The sequence below is a fragment of the Paramisgurnus dabryanus genome, chromosome 18, assembly GCF_030506205.2.
Source record: "Paramisgurnus dabryanus chromosome 18, PD_genome_1.1, whole genome shotgun sequence".
Classification (NCBI taxonomy): Eukaryota; Metazoa; Chordata; class Actinopteri; order Cypriniformes; family Cobitidae; genus Paramisgurnus; species Paramisgurnus dabryanus.
In genome coordinates, this window is record NC_133354.1 from 25,199,094 (window position 1) to 25,220,594 (window position 21,501).

The 21,501-nt window shown below is 36.6% G+C and overlaps 1 protein-coding gene across 1 annotated transcript; it reads right to left on the reverse strand.

Moving 5' to 3' along the window:
* Positions 1–4,720: 4,720 nt before the first annotated feature.
* Positions 4,721–20,230, reverse strand: LOC135776636 (multidrug and toxin extrusion protein 1-like). The gene is made up of 17 exons (XM_065287472.2): positions 19,881–20,230; positions 19,537–19,638; positions 19,392–19,460; positions 19,160–19,308; positions 11,152–11,194; positions 10,863–10,907; positions 10,676–10,773; positions 10,489–10,586; positions 10,024–10,137; positions 9,857–9,924; positions 9,364–9,472; positions 8,973–9,048; positions 6,478–6,547; positions 6,224–6,356; positions 6,016–6,110; positions 5,855–5,933; positions 4,721–5,768 (listed from the first exon to the last, which is right to left on the reverse strand). Exons 1-17 carry the CDS (start codon positions 20,049–20,051, stop codon positions 5,548–5,550), a joined length of 1,740 nt encoding a protein of 579 aa, XP_065143544.1. The 5' UTR covers positions 20,052–20,230; the 3' UTR covers positions 4,721–5,547.
* Positions 20,231–21,501: the final 1,271 nt, after the last annotated feature.

Here is a 21,501-nt window from a genome sequence, read left to right on the forward strand (position 1 = left end):
TTATGGTGGATTGCTATGAAGTTGCTAGGATATTGTGGGTGGTTGCTAGGCTGTTGCATTCTATGTGGTTGCTAGGTTGTTGTTAGGCTATGGGTGGACCCATTTGGACATCTTCTCTAATTATTTTTATTCTAATTATTAATTGATTTCCAGATGATTTCATCACACCAGTCTGTCCATTTAAGGGCTTATTGCAACCATAAACACCTACGTTTATCTTCAAATGGTGTCTTTGATGACAACATTTTTTATAAATGAAGGAAATCTTTTTTTGACATTCCAATTTTGACACTCAACAGCACAACAAAATATTTTCTAGTGAGTTATCTTGCTTGTTTCACTTGGGTATATTTAATTTTTACTGTTTTTCTGGCACAACATTCCGCGCACAGCTTGCAGTGACGTAACTGTGACATCTACTTGCAAATGGTCTATAAAAAATACAGCATGTGCTGGAAATTTTAGATCACTCTAATTTAAATACCTTATCGATTATATAGCAATGCTCTGTCAATCCCCAAGCTACCCAGTAACTCGTAACACTAACAGCCATCCATAATACTGTAGCAACTACCTATCATTTACTCACAGACACCCTATTAAACGCATAGGAGTTCTCTGTCAACCCCCCCTGAACAGACTAGCAATTTTATAAACCACGTAAATACCCTGGTAAATAATCACCCATTATGCCACAGCAACACCATCGCAATCACCCAGAAAACCATAACAATACCCTAGCAACCAATTAAAATACCCTAGCCCAGCAACAGCCTAGCACTGACATAGAATGCCACAGCAACAGCCTAGCAACCACCCTTTTTATCCCATTAACTTCATAGCAATCCACCATAATATCTTAACAACCAGTATAACCCTAGCAACTGCCTAGAATTCACTCAAAACACCCTAGCAACAGCATAGCAACCACCCATTATACCATAGTAAACGTCTAGCAATCATCTAGAAAACAAGAACAATAGCATAGCAACCAACCAGAATGCCATAACAACAGCCTAGCAACCACCCGTAATACCCTAGCAACTGCCAAGCAACCTATCAGAATGCCAGAGCAACATCATAGCAACCACCCATTATACCTTAGCAACAGTCTAGCAGTCACCCAGAAAACCAGAGCAATAGCATAGCAACCACCCACAATACCCTAGCAACAGTCTAGTAATTACATTGATTTCAGATGGAGAAGCATTTACTACACAGAGCCGTAGTTCACTGAGAAGCTAGGCAAAATTGCATAGATTATCGGAGCCGATTTTCCTCAATTATGAACTCGATTTTGAGTATACTAATGGTAAATGGACTGCATTTATATTGCATTTATATTTCAACAGACCTATGGCCATCCAAAGCGCTTTACAAGTTGCCTCACATTCACCCATTCACTCACACAACCTCTAATCAAGGAACCGGCTTTACTGATGAAACACGTAAGAGAATTGAGGTGACTTTTTGCACAGCCCTACTAGCAACCACCCATAACACCCTAGCAACGACTTAAAACACACACAGAATGCAACTGAAACAGCCTAGCAATCACCCATAATGCCCTAGCAACAACTTACAACAAACACAGAATGCAACAGAAATAGCCTAGCAACCACCCATAATACCCTAGCAATGACTTAACACACGGATATAGATGAGATATAAAGTCAGAATTCTGAGATGCAAAGTCAGAATTGTGACTTTATATCCCAGAATTCTGTCTTTGCATCTCAGAATTCTGACTTTATATCTCATGTATAACTGTGTGTTAAGTCATTGCTACCACCCATAATATCCTAGCAACTTCATAGCAATCCACTATAATATTTTAGCAATAGCCTAGCAACCACACCAAATGCCACAGCAACAGCCTAGCAACAGCTAATAAAACCCTAGCAACTGCCTAGCAATCACTCAGAACAACATAGCAATAGTCTAGCAATCACCAAGAAAGCCAGAGCAATAGCATATCAACCAACCAAAATGCCACAACAACAGCCAAGCAACCACTCATAATATCACAGCAATTGACTTGCAACCCCACGGAACACCAGAGCAACAGCCTAGCAACCACCCATAATACCCTAGCAACTTCCTAACAACCCCACAGAACACCAGAGCAACTTCCTAACAACCCCACAGAACACCAGAGCAACAGCCTAGCAACCACCCATAATACCCTAGCAACAGTGTAGCAATTAGCCAGGAAATCAGAGAAATAGCATAGCAATCACACAGAACGCCAGAACAACAGCCTAGCAACCACCCATAATAACATAGCAACTGTCTAGCAACCCCAAAGAACACTAGAGCAACAGCTTAGCAACCGCATAGAATGCCAGAGCAACAGCCTCGCAATCATCCATAATATCCTAGTAATTGTCTAGCAATCACATAGAAAACCATAGCTAAACCCTAGCAACCACTTAAAAACATTAGTAAAAGCCTAGCAACCACCCATAATATCCTAGCAATGACTTAAAACACACACAGAATGCAACTGAAATAGCCTAGCAACCACCCATAATACCCTAGCAATGACTTAAAACACACAAAGAATGCAACAGAAACAGCCTAGCAACCACCAATAATACCTTAGCAATGACTTAAAACACACAGATATAGATAAGATATAAAGTCAGAATTCTGACTTTATATCTCAGAATTCTGACTTTATATCTCAGAATTCTGACTTTGTATCTCAGAATTCTGACTTTGTATCTAAGAATTCTGACTTTGTATCTAAGAATTCTGACTTTATATCTCAGAATTCTGACTTTATATCTCAGAATTCTGACTTTATATCTCAGAATTCTGACTTTATATCTCAGAATTCTGACTTTGCATCTCAGAATTGTGACTTTGTATCTCAGAATTCTGACTTCGCATCTCAGAATTCTGACTTTATATCTCAGAATTCTAACTTTGTATCTCAGAATTGTGACTTTGTATCTCAGAATTGTGACTTTATATCTCAGAATTCTGACTTTGCATCTCAGAATTCTGACTTTGTAAGTCAGAATTTTTTTTTTTTACAAAATGGCGGAAACGGGCTTCCATACTTTTGGCTTATTTAATCAAGTTGAAATGATTATCTCTTAACCGAGGACAGCTGACTTTGTAAGCAATTGGCCAGCATATAATCATTAAATTAATAAAAAATAAAAATAAACCTATACAAAAACCTTACATATGTGCAAAGGACCCCCTGATTACAACATTGATTCCTTTTCTTCATGAAAATTTTATAAATTTCCAACAGAATTAGCACTTTTCCTAGTGGGACATGTTTTTGCCAAAGTTTCAAGAATCAGTGAACTGACTTTATTAAAGTAATATAATTAAATCCTCAGTAGTCTAAATAAGTCTGCAAACGTGCACTGTTCTCTGCAGCATTGCAATTAATTGAATTTTTCAAATATATAATTTCCAATGCAATGCAAATATAGTAGCCTAAACAATTATGATTTTTGCCATAACCGGGCGTGCAGCCCTATAAGGTATTTTAATATTATTCAATTAAACTTATTTAAAAACTACTGAAATTGTACAGATGTGTGTGTCTTTTCCCCTATATTTCTATTTAAAAAAAAAAGGTGGGTCTTGAGATTAGCCTACCTTTTGGGTTGAAAAAGTTTGGAAACTCCTGATATACGATACACAACCAAGATTTGTCAAGTATGCAGAGGAAACGTTTTATGTATTGGTTTCACAATATTTTTTGCTGTTTTTAAACTATTTTCTCTTGAGTTTAGGGTTAGATTTGAGATGTGCTTAAGGAGGTTCTTTAATATGCAGATTTCTCCATGTTTTTGTCTATTTTTAAGCCATGTTCGCTTGGAGTTGGGGTTAGAATTGGGGTTTGGGTTAGGATGTAATTTTATGTAACAAAAAGTTGTTATAACCCTAAACCCAAGCGACAATGGTAAAAAAAATCGAGAGAAAAAAATCGAGAAACCAATACATAAAAACGACAAAAGTTGCGCCATTTTAAGTAAACGAGAAGGACTGGGGTATTATGCACGCCAAATTGGCGTATGAGTTTTCACACTTTGTGCTATATACGCATCTCCATAATTGACTTTAAAAATTTTGTTTTACTTGAGAAAACAAAACCTATTTATATGAAACTTGCATTATTTCAATAAACCGATTAGTTTTGAATCAAATAGATTTTTGTTACTCACATGACTTACAATAAAAAATACGATTTGTAGATAGCCCTACTTTAGCTTTTCCTTTTCCTTGTTCGTATCAAGTCGTGCTCAAGTTTATTTTAAATAGATGCGTGCCTGGCAAGTAAGTGCACCCAAATAGACTGGAACAAAACTCGTGTTCAGACGAGCGCTTAAAGAAAACTGCGCGTCCAGCGTTTGCTATATCATGCTCTGAATGCCCATGCAATGTGATTTCTTGGCCACTTAAAACTGGTTTTGTAAAGCAAGTAGCCTTATATATTCGATATGATTTTGATTTGCACATTGTTAAACAACATCGCAAATGACAATACTGCATGTTTTAACATTTTCTCAAGGCTGCTGAAGCAAATTGCAGTTTGTATGTGTTGCATTAATGAGATGCACGGTGTTCCTTTGAAACTTATTATTTATTTATATTCACAAAACATCAATTAAAATTAAGAAGCAAATTATATGAAACGAAATTCGTTTTAAAGAAGCAAACAAAACTTAAGTGCTTAAAAAATTATGTCTGACCACTACATTCCGCACATCACATTGGCTTTTCAATCCATTACAACATATATGACGTTTAAAATGACTTCAAAATAAGCTAATTAAAATTGAAACAAAACATTAAAAAACTACAAAATATTCATACACAACAATAATCAAACAAATATAAAACAGACCATTTTCACCATTAGGATTAAAAACAATAACGTTTAGGTTGCACCATGTTTACTATTTTGGGCAACACCCCCATTAAACCTCCATTTAACAAAATAAAATAACTTTTTAAATGATGCACTGTCACGACAATGCCGTTAAGATTCTGTTTACGTTTGACTACTGCAGCGCAACCCATGAGTTCTCAAACACAGGGTCTGCAGCATTTACGAACGACTCTGTTTATGAGGGTCGAAAAGCATTTTAATAAACATGCAGTTGTCATAATCCCTGATGTCCATGAAGGTGGCAAATTGTATTTAAATTGTTATGAGTAACAGTAACAGTAATAAGCAGGCACGTGCAGGGAGGGGGGTGGAGGGTGCCTGAACACATGCCCCTTCACCCCTGTGTGACCAAAGTGCCCCTTTGGCAAGGCTTTTTTTGTAATCAAATGCCCTTTTCTGAAAGCCTGCCCAATTACTAAACTTAATGATAAAGCGAGATGTTTGGGCACTCTTGGACTCTGTTTGACCGCCAGTAGCAAGAACTCTGTGTTTATGAACAGAAGGCCAACAGGAGGATGAGAATCCCTCGCCGCAGTATCACACGAACCAAGTAAATGGGTTTATTTCAAATTGGGTTTATTTAAAAATTAGGTTTATTTAAAATTGCATAATTTAAAAAGCATCATTTATGTAGTCAAGACCTTATTCAACACAATCCCTCCTATGAGTGCAAGTAGCATAAAGAAAACAGAAAGTCCTCGACGGACCACCAGCTGTTTTGTGGTTAAGACCTCTCCAACTGTGACCAATGCAACAACCTCTAGTCCTCCTTCTTTACTAACAGCTTCCAGATCTGTGTTTATATCTGCTTCATGTTCTTCAGTGGGCTGTGGCACCTGTGATACTTCTGTAAAGAGATAAATTCCAAACTTATTTTTACTTAAAAACAATTCAAATAGCTCAGGGTCATTATATGCAACAGACATGTGATACCTTCTGTGAAGCCCCTGCTTTTCATCGCGTAACATTCATTTTTGATTTTAGGATCATGTACACCTGCTCTGACCAAAGCCTGGGAATCACAAGACAAACTTGTATCAACATTTATTTTACTAAGACAAAATCATGAAGTGGATGAGGAAGTGTGAACGTACCTCTTGAGTTGCTTTCTTCCAGTCCATTTTCCAAATGAGGATGATAAAAAATAAAGATTGCAGGAAAACGGATACAAAAAGCCCAACCCACAGACCTAACAGATAAGAGAATTCATGAAGCAGGGATTAATGGTGATCTGCATGTCTCTCAGTTACAGAGCTCTCAAAATTAAATTATATATGAATGTCTAGCAAGCCACAGTCTTACCAATAATTCCCATGTTGACACCAAACATAAGTGAGACTCCTATTGGTAGTCCAACCAAATAATATCCAGCAATGTTACACAGAGCACCAATCAGTTGCTTTCCAGTACCTTTGACAATTCCACCTGTTATAGCCTACAAACCAAACACATTAAAAATATTTAAAAGCCAAAGGGGAAAAAAAGAAAGTTTCTAAAACCATACAGAAAATACTTCAATTTGTGACTTCTATGTGGTAAACAATGAATGGTCTTACCGAAATGGAATCGAATAGATGAACAAAGCCATACATAACCATGACCTGTGAAACTCTGAGCACAATGTCCCTGTGATGAGAGATTATAAGAGGATGTTTGTAAGTGCACATAATGCAGACAAAAGTTAAATTATTGATTACTTTTAACGTGTCTGTCCAAACATGAGATGAGACAGGAACATTATGCATAGGTGCGTTCAAGAAAAGACTTTCCCTACACTTTTACAAACTGTATGCCAGAGATAGTGATAAGTGCAAATAGTAAAGTTAAATGTGATCCAAAAAACATAATTCATGGCATGAAAGATGATGACAAAAACAGAAACATGAACTAGAGTAACCGTGGCATGACATGAAGACAGTACATACATTCAATAACAGACAATGGCAATGTAGTGAATTTGACACGGGGACCAACTGGGTAGTATGCCAAACACAAAATTAACAAAAGATAAACAAGAACTGAGAACTAAAAACACTACTACATGATACTTGAATACAAAAGGATAAAAAAGGAAACTAAAGTGCAAAGAATAGAAAATAAGTGAATGAGAATTCTGTTAAACAATTGAAAATCAGTTATGCGATAGTGAGAAAGTATCTATGGTAAACATTTGCTGACAGAATACACAAATGCCAAGGTCTCTATAGAGAGAGGTTTGGTAAATGATCTTTACATTCTCTGCAATCGAATAAGCAGTCCGGTGGTGGCCCGTCTGCCACAGGTCAGGCTTTGCCGTGATGCTGGGGGGGAGTCAAATTCTGTTCAACAGCTTGAACACAAAGGGGTGGTTTCCCAGACAGGGATTAGCTTAAACCAGGACTAGGCCTTAGTTTAATTAGGAAATTTCTCTTGATTTAACAAACATGCCTTACTAAAAACATTACTTTTGTGCTTTTTGAGGCAAAACAAAGGGCACTGATGTATTTTAAGCTTTGCCAGTGCAAGTTGTTTTCAGTTTGGACACTGCTTACATTTATTTTAGTCTAGGGCAAGTCTAATCCCTGTCCGGGAAACCACCCCAGAGTGCTGCAAGGTACTGATCTCCTGGAGCACCAAGAGGGTCCAAGCAATCTGGAACGTGCAGATGCGGTCCTGAAGCCGGTGCACAAGGTCCTTAACAATCTGGAACATGCAGATAAAGGTCCCTTGGTGCAGACTTGGGCCGTTTCTTAATGTCAAGGATTCTTCCTTGGCAGGACTTGTCCTTATAAGTCACTTCCTCAGAATGCTGGTGTCTCTAAATGAGTATCAAGTCAATAGGTGATGGTTTTATATCAATTTTGTTAGTGGAAGAATGTAAAGATTTGTCCTTAGGTTAAGCCAATATACTTTGGCATAGCCATGCTGTTTCCTTAAGGAATTTTTACGTTCACCCTGGCTTCTGATGAGGGTTAAGGGGGTTTGAAAGGATAAGGAGAAATGGTGTGGACCAATCAAAATGTCCTCCTCTTCTCAGCTTTGCCACTGAGGTCAGGCATAAAAGATATCTGTCAGTTGTCCAAGCAGCCTTATCTGATGAAACTGGGCATTTGTTTTTGTTAACCCACCCAAATCCAGTCCCAATGTTGGGCACCCTCCCCCAAGGCAGCTGGGGGGCCAAAAATGCTTGTTATCTGCAAAATTAGGGGGGACCAGTGGGAACATGACACATAACACAAGGAAGCCAATCAGAACAAGACAGACGAAATATGGCAGTTATCATTTTCAAAATTAGAGACATGAACGTGAAACATAGAACTTCAAAATAAAAGACATGAACATGACAAGAAAAGACAGAACCCTTACATTACTGTAGTAATGTGACATCATTTTAAAACATAAGGTAGGGGAGATCCGGGGCGGAAGAAACGCAGGACTAAAGTAACAAAGTGATTTTCTCAGAGCCCCGATTACATTTTCAGGTTTTATTCTCAATTTGATGAAACTGAATTTTGTTCAAAATTCCACCTGGAATTGATAGACAACACTTGGGAGCAAGAATAAATCTGTGTCTCAAACACATTTTTTTTTAAATGACGTTTTTTGAAAATTTTTACTTTCGTTTCCGAAAAAGTTTCGCCCCTCAATATATCAAGACAGTAATTACCTGTCATTTAAACAAAATCCTGATTAGCTGCTGTACCTTTGAAATACTTCTAACAAGGAGTTTAAGGAAAATATACATTTAAATGTATTTATATTTATTAAAAAAAATTTTTAGCCGTGCTGCATATTGTATATTTGCATATATTGTATCTTTGATAAAAATCTATAACAAACATTATTTTAACAGCACCATTAACGGTGTACATGAAAATATGTGTCAGGTAGAATTTCCTTCTCAGCATTAATATATTCAGTATAGGCCAAAATTTTGGACACACGTGACTAAAATGTTAACTATGATATTAAAAATCTTTTAAGCTGAAGGTTTATGGTTAAATGCATGAAATTACGTTTGTACTTTTTTTAGATAATTTTTTGTAGGGTGTAGATATTTATGGTTCCTTACCTTTCTGTGCTAAAGATGTATCCTACAATATTACTGGTAGCTCCAATAACAGCCGCAATCACACAGGAAACAAGAACTACAGATTAAAACACAAACAAATGTAATCAATGTGGTATTAAAAACCATTTAAACATTATTATTATTAATAATTATTAATTATTCTTTTCACTCTAAATAAAAAGTGCTGTTTTTTTAAAAAAGGGACGAGTGGTTGGGTTAAATTAATCCAGAAAATGTTTACATCTGACCCAACGTTGGGTTGAAAATAACCCAGCATTTTTTACAGTGTATATATATTATTAACAATATTTAACAGGTTATGTTTGGTGTTTGGTTGCTATTCAAACACTTGTTCAGGATCAGTTCTGAATATAATGACATTACCACATACATCCACAGACTAAAGAAAGTTTTGCTGAAAGTTTGGCTCGATCTGTGTTTCCAGCTCCGAGTGCATTTCCAACTCTCACATTGGCGGCCACTGCAAACCCCGAAGGAAACTGAAGGTAAACAGCAAGTTGAATGATAAAAATGACTCAATTTGATTTTAGTGGTTTTATATGGAAAATTGCATTACCTTCATCACAATGTTAAAGAGTGACTCAGTTTAGCCCAGTGGTTCTCAACATTTAACATTTTGTAAAATACATTAATTTATCATAAATTGTGTAATTAAGCCTAAGAGTAATAACCAATAGCAATACATTGTATTATTTAATGTGTTTTGTTTAATTCAAAATGTAAGTATGGGGGGGGGGGGTTGTTTAGGGCTAGTAAATTGGAGCACAGTCTTAACCTCCTCTCTGGCATGACCCATAAAACACAATAAAAAAAAGTGTCATCTTGCATTAGAGAGGGTTAGGAAATGAACATAATAGTTTTACCATGTATGTGATGCTGGCCAATTCATAGACAATAGACTGGGCTCCCAGCTCAGCCTCACTGATAAGTCCTACAGAAAAATCAAAAATGAATGTCAAAAAGAAAAGACAACATTAAAAATAATAATGTATAAATATAATTAAATCCAACATAAATCCAATTTGCAAACCTGCCAGAAATCCACCAATCTCATAGGTCCACCACTTTACACACATCATGAGCATGCTGGGAAGGGCCAGGCAAAGAAAAGCCCCCCATTCCTGTAGACAATCACGAGACCAACCTAAAGATGTGTCGGAGACATGGAAAAAAATGTGTAAAACATTATCCAGCTCTATTATATCTATCCTCCGTTTAAGAAGACTATAGTCTACAGCAGTGGTCTCCAACATAGTGCCCACGGGTATGCGAGTAACCCACCAAAGCACATTATACTAATAGCCTCAATTTTTATATTTTACATATTTTTTCTTTAAGCTTAGCTTCTTGTATGTTAATATTTTAAACAATGATAAAATAAAATTCAACAATAAAAAACAATAAAAACAACAATTAAAACAAAAATTTTTTAGTAGACTATATAAAAAAGTAGCCCTCCAGACCCCCTGGAAAATTCTAACACATGACTGCTCACCGTCCCACGTGGCTTTATGCAGACCTCTCCAGCGGATGTAGATGTGTAGAAACACAGCTAATGAATACTGTGATATTGTGTTTGCTGCAGCTGATCCTCTGTGAACAGTCATGAAGATATTGAAGAAATAAGAGATAAATAAAAACACTGTCTCCAGTATCTGAAGGTGAATTGAACAGCTGCTTACGTTACACCAAGATCAAGCTGATAAAGGAAGATGTAGTTTATGAGAGCGTTGATGACATTCCCAACTGCTCCTGTGATCACCTGAGGCCAAATAATACCCTAAACAAAAATACAGACAAACATAATTCTTTAAAATTCATATGAATAAAGAAAAAAAAACTAGACAAATATTTAACAAGGAGGTTTACCTGATTCTGAAGATACATTCCCTGCAACTGATACATAAACGAGGCCTGAAGAAATTAACAAAATAACATTTTAAATTGCATTTTACCTTAAAAATATAGAGGAAATTATTTAACTATTTAAGATTTCTTTGATGATTTCTTATAACATAAAAGAAAGCAGGTAAACAAACACATGGCATTTAATATTGATTTTATATATTATATTTACAAAATTTAAAGGATTGTTCAAGTCAATGAATTGCTTTTGACACAATTAGGTGAAAATGTTAAGAAAGGGTCTTGTACTCACAGGCAGAGCAGGTATGAATATATTTACATAGCGTTGTGACAGACTGTTAAAAGAAAAATAGAGAGAGGAGCCACACACCATTAAAAAAATTGTGACACTGACAGTAAATCCAAATGACCATCACAATTCAAAATGGTATGACTTCATGTTAAAACCAGGGGCGGATCTACAAATGGTCCTAGATTGACAGCTTGCCCACCCAGTCGTATCCATGAAAATACATTATGCTTAAAATCTTGAGTTCAATTTGCTTCCATAAAAGCAACGCATACATTTCATTTTTGTGTGTTTAACAGAGGAAACTATGTCAGATCTCTAACAGCCTCAGGATAAGTAATGGTAATTGAATGACAACTTTTTCTTTTACCCTCGTGCATTGTTCAAATTCACAATCCCTTCGTGTTGTTAGCGTACAAAAAAGGCCACTAAATTAAACCGTATCACTAAATTAAATGTATCAGATTATTTATTTTTTTCATAAATCTGTTAATCAAACTCAGTACTGATCAAAACTACCAAAATGTTTACAAAAATTCCATAATTTTAACCCTTTAATTGCCAAGTTCATAAGTGATGTCACTGATTTGGAAAAAAAACACACAAAATGACAGATTTTCAATATAAAAAGTGATTGTGGACTGGATATTTTTCCACCTTTTTCACAGTCTTGTGCATGTCAAAGATTAGTAAAAACATTGGCTTTAATGCATTTAGTTTTTGTGCAGCATCAGATTGAATTGTTTTCTCCCTCTTTTATTGTCTGTGGATGTTTTTGCCCCATTGACTTCCATTATAAAAATGTTTTTTGATTGCAGAGCCATGACATCTTATCATGCATTCTTAATTGTTGGTGGTTTTTCCTTTTGCAAAGAGGTCAAATTTGTCATTTTTACTGTTGATCACCATGTGGCATCATTAACCCTTTACAGGGCCGGCGTCATGGGGGGGCATTCGCGGGCAGTGCCCCCCGAACAGGTTGTTGTGCCCCCCCTACAAAGTTTTTTATTAATTTAATATATATCAAGAATAATTAAAATAAATTAAACATTGAATGTTTCATGACTTGTAATGTAATCAAATGAGGAAAATATAGTTGATATATGTTTTCTTTAATTAAAATAGACCAGTTTCTCTGATTGGATGTATTGCCGCGTCTCACCCGTCTTACGTCTTTAGCATATTTGTGACTTGATACTAGCAAAGTGTTTTTTCGCGGCATTTTATGGATTGTGTAAAATATGGATATTAGAACATTTAGAACGAACCAGCACCGCCTGCTTCAATTGACTTCATGCAAACCCAGACTGGCTCAAACTCAGAGATTAGAGGTGAGGTGGAATTTACAAATCTACAGGACACTGTTTTAAGGAAGTTTAATGTTCTTACACGCCGTCTTCAGCTATTCCAAAGGTAAGTTAGCGTTGTTTTAAATTACGTAAGCTTAAATGTGAAGTGTGGCTATAGACCGTTAACAGCATAATGGCGTGATTATGGTAAAGCGGCTTTTTTTAAGCTAGGACGCGGTGTGCGCTGTGCTATGAAACCCATTCATTTCAATGGCTTGCGCCGCGCGAGGTCGGTTTGTTGTTACGTCGAGTAGCGCGAGCGCAGCGGAGCTCAGGTTGCGCTCACGCCGCGGTCGAAGTTCAATAGTTTTGCGCATAGTTTGTGGTCTTTTGCACTTTATACGGGAAATGAGCTGACAGTCTGTACCAGTTGTATGAGTGTGTGCTTGATGTATTTGTTGTTTTAATGTCTTGTTTTTGCAAGTTATTGTTGCTATTGCGTGCCCCCCGTTGGAAGCCGAGTGCCCCCCTGTTAGTTATGGTCTGGCGCCGGCTCTGACCCTTTAGTAAGCGTGTGCAAAAACAGAGCTTAATTTCTGGTTTGTACATTGAGTTATTTGGAGTATAACAGCATATTGTTTATGTGTGGTTGGGTGATTCTCACGAAAACTTGTTTTAAAAATGTCAAGCATGAAAATGTGAAAATTGCTTAAATTTACTTTTTTCCCCACCAGACACTGAAAAACAAAGTCTGGAGTAAATGGGAAAATTAATTTAAACACTTTTACTTATCATTTAACACTTTTTGTAACATAATTGAAAAAATTTGTCCTAAAAAATCTCATTACCGCAACAGTCAGAAAAACATCAACACTAACATATTTTCAAAATGACATGACAAACCTGAAAGAACATAATTTGGAGATTCTGCACATGCATTTAAAATCAAAGTATTATGCTTCTATTAATTAAATTAACATTTAATAAGCATCTGTTGCGGTAATGATAATCAAAATGTCGTGTAAGCATTCTGACAAGACAATATTTCAAATGAACTGTAAAAAAATGATCTTACCTGGTAGCCATCTTGAAGTAACTGGTCCATGTGCTTGGTCACTCAAAATCAAACTTTATTAAAATTCTGTATGTGTGCTTAAACTGTTCTCAAAAAGTGTTGCGGAGGATGAGAACATCAGGCATGGACACATCATTTTCCAAATTTTTCTTCATTATTATTATACATGAATATTCAGTAAATATTTTTTTCTGTCATCTAAAGTAGTCAAGCAAAACATCCATTTTATTTTTTTTCTAAATATTTTTGTGTTAATTTGATTAAATTACAACATAACGCATGTTCAAACACAGCCCGACACATTGCGGTAATGAGAATTTCAGCAGAAAAGGAGATAAAATTGACAAATTATAAATTCTTATGTTGAAATCACACATTGTGCAAGGTAGAACACAGTATTGTGTTAATTCTGATGCTTTTTAATATGACTATATTACACATTTTATAGCTAAAATCATTAGTGCCGTGGTGTTTCAATGGTTTCGTGAGAATCACCCGGTTAGGGTTAGTATTGAGGATCACCTCCCTTGTTCACCAGTTGCTACTGCATTGGTGAGAGAGATTCAAATCCACAGACACCATCAGGCACCAGCAGCTCAGAAGTGAGGAGGGGAACATGCAAGTGGTGTACAGAACAAAAAAAGAACAGTCAGCACTTGCATCCGTTGTGGTGGACAAACTTGAACCCCATTCACACAGACCTTTGGTCCCGGAAAATACCTGTAAAATTGCCAGACAAGCGTCTGTCTGGACACAAACTCTTCCCGTTAATTTTCTGGGATTTTTGCCGGAAAGAGGACCTAGTCAGATACACGGATAACCCTCTGTGTGAACAAGAAGCGGAACGAATGCCGTAATGGGCATGTCGTAGTGAGGATGTGCGCATCATCACAACAAAAGTTATGGTTGAGTTCCTTAAAACGAGAGCTAACATGCATATAAACATTCACCACGAGAAATGTTGCAAACTAGATTGAAGCACTTATCAGGAAATGATAAATGAGACGCATAAACATAAACAATGACGCATGTGCAGTAGTGAGGACGCGCGTGACATGGCAACATGAAGTTGGTTCAACTCTTTAAAATGAGGGATTTACAACATTCACGACGAGAAATGTCAGCAAACTGGACTGAAGCAGATATCAGGTAAGTTAGCTCGTTACTTACTGTGTTGAAACGGAGATCATTCAGCAGCATAAAAGAATATCGCGTCACGTGCTCATTTGAGCTATAATAAACGAAAATACCCGCGCGTCATTCCAACAAGATATATCGTTCAGCTCCTCAAAATGCGGGTTTTAAATGCATATAAACAATCACGATGAGAAATGTCTGAAAACTGTATTAAAGCAGAGATCAGCGAGCTCGTCAAATATCCACTCAGAACCTGAGATCATTCACCAGCATAGAACTGTGTGTTCACGCGCTCCTTTATAGTCTTATCATAAACAAGAATGCACGCGAGTGGTTTCTGGAGAGAGAAATAATAAATTATTTGCAAACTTCATATGCTGCGTAGAAGAGAAGGTGGGACTTTCAACAGGTCACGTGTCTTTCCGGGACCATCAGATGCCAGTGTGAATGAACAAAAAATCTAACGATTCCGGAAAAATCCAGGATGCCTTTCCCGTGTACTTTACGGAATGTCTGTGTGAAAAGGGCTTTGCAGAGAACACCAAGTGATATGCTACAAGTCCTGCTGGAAAGACTGAACACACACACACATACACAAATACACACTAAAAGTTAGTTTGATTGTTTAGTTCTCCATCCAAGAGAAGTTATTTTAGAAGTTGAAGTTGTTTTAGCATTTTGGTTCATAAATCTGATGCAGAGAAGATTTTTACAGATTTTTTTTATATCCACGCACACTGTCGCTCTCTCATATACGGTTATACTCCATATAACTATGTACAAGCCAGAATTTAAGCTCTGTTTTTTTTTTTGCACAGGCCTACTACCCCTTAACGGTCACCGTTCCTCCTGAGGAACACCTGACTTTACTTCAATATTTTGGATGTAAATGTTATTGAATCATGACAAACCATATATCTTTGGAAAGGTCTAAGCCTCTAGAATACAGATATTTTCAGTGTTTTATAAAATAAATTATGTAGGAAGAGTAATTGATTCATTTATGATAAGTGTGCGCCTAAAACATTGATAATCCTGCTAAATGTCACTGTTCTGCATACGAGACACCCACTGTTGCTTCAGTTTTTTGCATATGAATTGATATCTAATCATGACAAACTGTATATCATTTGAAAGCTCTAAGAGTGTAGATTTCATATATCATCACCATTTTGGGGATAAAATTATGTTGTGAGAGACAGTTTGTAAAAGGTCATGGGGCCAACTTTTTATCCATATTTATAACACTAAACCGTATACTCAACCTAAAAAATAACGACAAACTATATATCACTAGAAAGCTCTCAGAATGTAGTTTTCATATTTTAAGGTCATCTGATGATAGAAATAATGTAGTGACAGTTTTTTGTTACATGACCCCCCCCCATAGGAATGCATATTAATTTTATATATTCATTACCCGCCCCTCCCATAACGCGCATCACACGCTGTGCATAGGGCACCACGTGCTGAGGGGGCACCAAAAATAATAGCCTAATGAAAAAAAATTATAATGCTGAAATTATTTCATTAGCCTATAGAAATATTAGGCCCTTTTTTATCCATGTATATGTTAAAAAAAGGGGGAACAAGATCATTTAATGGCTCTAGTCTAGAAAGTACCCACTGCGCAAAGTGACGTCAGAATTACGTCTTTTTCATGTAATTTTTAGATGTCCGAATCCGGTCCATAAAAGGGGTTGTTTTGTAACGCCAGGCGACGTCTTTTTTTCGACGTGTTCTGCACGTCTAAAAATGTTGACAACCGTAGGACCGCCGTGTAAGGAAAAGAGACATGAAAAAAGCGAAAAGACATGATTGCCTCTGCACTTCACCCATCCACCGCACCGAAACCCTTCAGACATTTCCTGCCGGCTGTGGGATTCGAACTCTCGAACTTCGGGTTACAAACAAGTCTCTCTAACCACTCGGCCATACTTTCAAATTGTATAAAAGGCATTCATTTCATGAACTCAACAAATATGGGAATATTTTCATGTTAAATTGTCAGTATGGTCATATACTTTTAATATAACCAAACCAACTACACATTTCATTACATATTTTAATGGTACATTTAGATGAATTTTGTATGCAATTCAAGAAAGCAGAAAAAACAGTACTGTAATAATAATATAGACTATTCGTATGTATTAATCTTGTTGGTACAATAATGCTGATATTTATAAATAAACACATTTTTAAAGGCCTAATCATGTAATATAGACATAGGCCTGTCATAGACGTCCAAATGACGTCCAAAAATTACCCAGTTTAAACGTCAAATGTTGCCCGTAAATATGACGTCCAAATAGGGTCATGGTGGGACGTCCAAATAGTGGACCTAGTTTGGACGTCGAATAGATGTCCAGAATTGGTCATGGAACGACGGACCCAATATAGACATGATCTGCACGTCTATCCGACGTCCTGTGTTTAGTGGGTATGCCCCCAGCCTTTGATGGTCCGTGCAGGTTGATCGCGCGGGTGCCTGACGAAGTTTGACAGAGGCAGTTTCTCAATCCGAAGGCTGCAGCCTCCAGAGGTCGCATTTATAGGCTGCATACGTCATCAAAACTTTCTTATTTCGTAATATTAACAATTATAAAGTTAATTATTATTCTTAGTTAATCGTAAATTGTTGTAATATGCTTATGACTTGCTAATGTAATGTTCAGTCAACTGAAATAAACCAGGCTTGATGACATGCAGCCTATATATGCGACCTCGCGCAAGCTGCAGCTTTCGGATTGAGAAACGGACAGTCAGAAGGCAACTTTTGGAAATGTCCCCGAAAAGACAGCAGAAGTCAGGCTCGGAAAAAAGAAGAAACTGTGGGATGATGCCCGTGCATCACTTGAAGGTAAGTCCATCATGTTTAATCATTCATAAATAAGGGAAATGCGCATGGGCTGCAGCTGCTGCTAATTGTAATGCGCCTTGAACTTGCTGTGCTGATATTAATGTTTAGCAAACTATGTTGTTATAATTTATAACTTCAGTGCAAGCTAAATTGAGAAACATTACTGTAAAACATTACCTATGCATATGCATTTTACAAATAACTGACGTCAGCTGTTACTGTACTTTCTTTACTACGTTTCTTTAGATATTGAGCAGTAGTTTATTTTGTGGTTTATATTGACGTGACGGTGGTTAATACTTTCTCAGTAAAAGTTAACGTTAGCAGTCAGTGCACATGTTACAATTCATCACTCTTAAATATATATAAATATAAAACGTCATTATATATGATATGAAGCAAACATTACTGTGACACTTATGCTGCGTTCCAGGCAGGTTTTTAAACCCGTGAGTTACGACTTCAAAACCACGACTCACGACCCTTTGCGTTCCAGGCAGCCTGTAACTCGTGTTTTTACAACCTTCTACCGGTGAAAGTGCACTGGAACGGCAGTCAAACCCGTGACTTCCCACCCGTGAACTCGTACTAGATCGATGTACTCCCAGTTCAGAGTCGTGAGTCGTGGTTTTGAAGTCGTGAGTTACGGGTTACAGGTTGCCTGAACACAGCATTAGTTCTCTGAATCTTTGTTTTATTTAAGAATATTGAGTATTCTTTGTTTACTTATTGATGTTTATTTAATGTAATTTATTTAAAGTGACATTGTACTTGGGAAAAACATGTCTGGATTATTTTGATGATTTAAGTTTGGTATTTTTTTCTGTGTTGCTATTCTATAAAAGTTTGCACTTTGAAATGTGTAGTGTGTGTTGGCAAAAGCTGTGAAGATTTTACTTTCTGCTATTAAGTTATATGTTTGGCAAAAAAAATTAAACTGGCAAAAACAAACGTTTTTTTTTCTCAGGGTCGGGGTGGGGGGCATTATAAAGGAATTATGCTTAGGGCACCAAAATGGCTAGCAGCGGCACTGTAATGTTGACAAACTATATATCACTGGAAAGCTCTAAGAATGTAGTTTTTTATATTTAAAAACATTTTAGCAGTAATAATAATGCAGTAAGAGTAATTGAATAATTTGTGAAAAGAGTATGCAGCAAACAGTTGACACCTAGTGGCCTTTGTTGGTAAAACCACTAAAAGAATGACACAAACCAATTTTTTTTTGTCATTTTAACTTGAAAACTACTTGAGACTTATGGCTTCATGTTTACATTATTTATTTTGTGAAACATTTACATTTTTATAAATTTATTTATAAAATTAATATATACTGCATTATTTTTAATGATTAAAAATACATTTAAACTGCTATAACATTTTTTCTGTTTAATATTTTTACCTGCTTTTACCTAAAAAAATATTCATCGGATACATTTTACAGCAGTTTAGTTTAGTGGTCTTTTTGGACCACTAACAACACGAAAGGGTAGTAAATTGTTGAGTTTTAAAAAATTTCGAAGCGTTTTCTTAAAGTGTGTGTAAATATAAGATGTCACCAAAAATCATTTTTAACTTGCTGAAACACAGAGAAAGTTGTGGCCAAATTAACTACAAAACAACAACAACAACAAAAACATATTGTACCTGGCCACTCTTGGACTTTGTTTGACAGCCAGCAGTATTGGCTCTGTATTTATGAACAAAGCCCAGCAGGGAAAACAGGCCAACAGGAGGATGAGAATCCCTCTCTGTAGTATAACACCAACCCGCTTCAGATTATTACTGCCAAACGTCTGCAATGAAAGAAGAGAAATTCTTTACAATTGCGCCTTCATCTTCAGACAGTAAAACAGTAACTCAATATTCTCTATCATACCTGCGAGATTAGTGTATCACATGCAGATGCCAAACCACAACCAATAGAGATCCCGGTCACATTAATAACCTGTGAAAAAAGACAGTTGCTAGTGCAAACTGGTGTTGGATCCACTATCCAGTAGGCTACAAAGACACAGACTTACAGCAGTGGCAAGAGCAACAGCATCCAGTTCAGTTTTTCCCAAGTGTCCACAGAACACAGTACTTACGAAACTGATCAGAAAGATCATCAGCTGAGATATTAACTATACACAAAGAGGGAAAACATCATTATAACGTAACATTTTAATGCAAATTTGTAATTTAATGGATCTTTGCGTTACGTCGTAAAACTGATCTCTTTACAGCCTATGATGTTGATCTGAACGGAACTCAAATGTATTAGAAAATAATATTGTTCACATTGTATTCAATTTATTGGTTTGATTAAACAGATGTGTAAATAAAAAGCAGATTTAACATTCATAACTTTTTGAAGGAGACGTACCACAGGTCCAGTCAGTTTCAACAGCTCTACAATCTCTTCTTTATAATTCGCTGGTAAAAGTCTACGCAGTTTCCTTCTGCAGTAATCACATATCTTTGAACTCCACGTTGACTCCACATCAATTTCTCTTGACTCTTGATTTCCCCCAGTTACTGTGTCTGCACCATCCATATTATTATTGGTGGCAGTACCCGTGAATACCTTTCAAATAAACTATAAAGTAATAAACATAAATAAAAATGCCTAGATAGCAATCACAATTTCACTGTTGTCAGTTTTTTAGTCCTGCCTGCTCCACTTGTAAATAGGAAATTATTGCTTTTTAGAGCTTCCTGATAATAGCAAGCGATTGTCATCGTCAGTAAAGTCGGTTCCTTGGTTGTAAATCGCCATCACCTGTGTAGTAAACGCGCTCCATCTGAGAGCACGTGATGCGATTAATCTTTTTAAAACCAAGGTCAGAATAGACTTTTCGTTCCATGAGAACTCGTCAGACCGGAAACGCAAGCGCGTGTGGCGATATTTCGCAGATGCGTAGCGAAGTTCAAGTCTGGTGAACTCTGACCTGTGATTCCGTATCAGAGAGTGGAGATCTGTTACCAGGGGCGTCATTTATAAATTAGCGTGCTTCCACACAAAATGGGTCTGGAAACACGCATACGCCAATTTCCACGCATATATTGTTATCTATAAAACAAACTTGAAAATGTGCGCACCTGTAAAGTCTAACGGTAAGCCATGCATACCCACATTCTGGAAATTATTAAGGGGAATTGGCCATACAGATGGTGAGGTAGTGAACTGAAATCAGTTTAAAGAAGTAAATGTGACAACAATAAGTATTGATCCACGCACAAATGTAACTTCAATATTAGCGTTAGATCCACATTATCATGATGAAATCCAGCAGTGTTGTTTGCGCTTGTACTAAGTGATAATTGTCGCATATACATCTTGTAAAATACCATATTTTAAAATGTATTTTAAATATTTAATCAGCGCTGTCTCGCTATCACAATATGCATTATGGGAGCGCGATGCCGACTTCATGGAATGCAGGAAAGCATCAAATGCCTCCGTTAGATAACTGCAGAACACCGTGTAGCCAAATATTTTCCTTACTTGCTGTGCATTTTATCATTAAATATTAAAGTGTGGAAATACAGCCATTATGCTCCCGAACCATCGTTTCTCTCTGTTAATGTTATAATAGTGTTCATGAAAAACATGTTTGTCTATTACACTAAAATATTTACTTACACGTGTGCAAGTTCCTGCAAGTCTGTTAGGTGAAAGCAAATGACTGTTTTTAAATTAAACTGACTAATTTTATGTCTCCTCTTTGTGTGCCCGTGCTGCTTATTCTGGGTACACACCAAAAGATTTTTACATCTTATAAAATTTTTAAAATGTGATAGACCACAAACATGAGGATAAAAAATTCTAGATTTAACCGTTTTGCTCCTATTGTGTGTGTGGTGTGCCATGATGTGTTAAAGACAGCACACCATACAACAGATTTTCAGTCACGACTGTAAACACAAGAAATCTCGTAAAATCTTGCCAGGCTTTAGAATAAGCATGGCGGACAATATGCAGGAAGACATTTCAATGATAGATT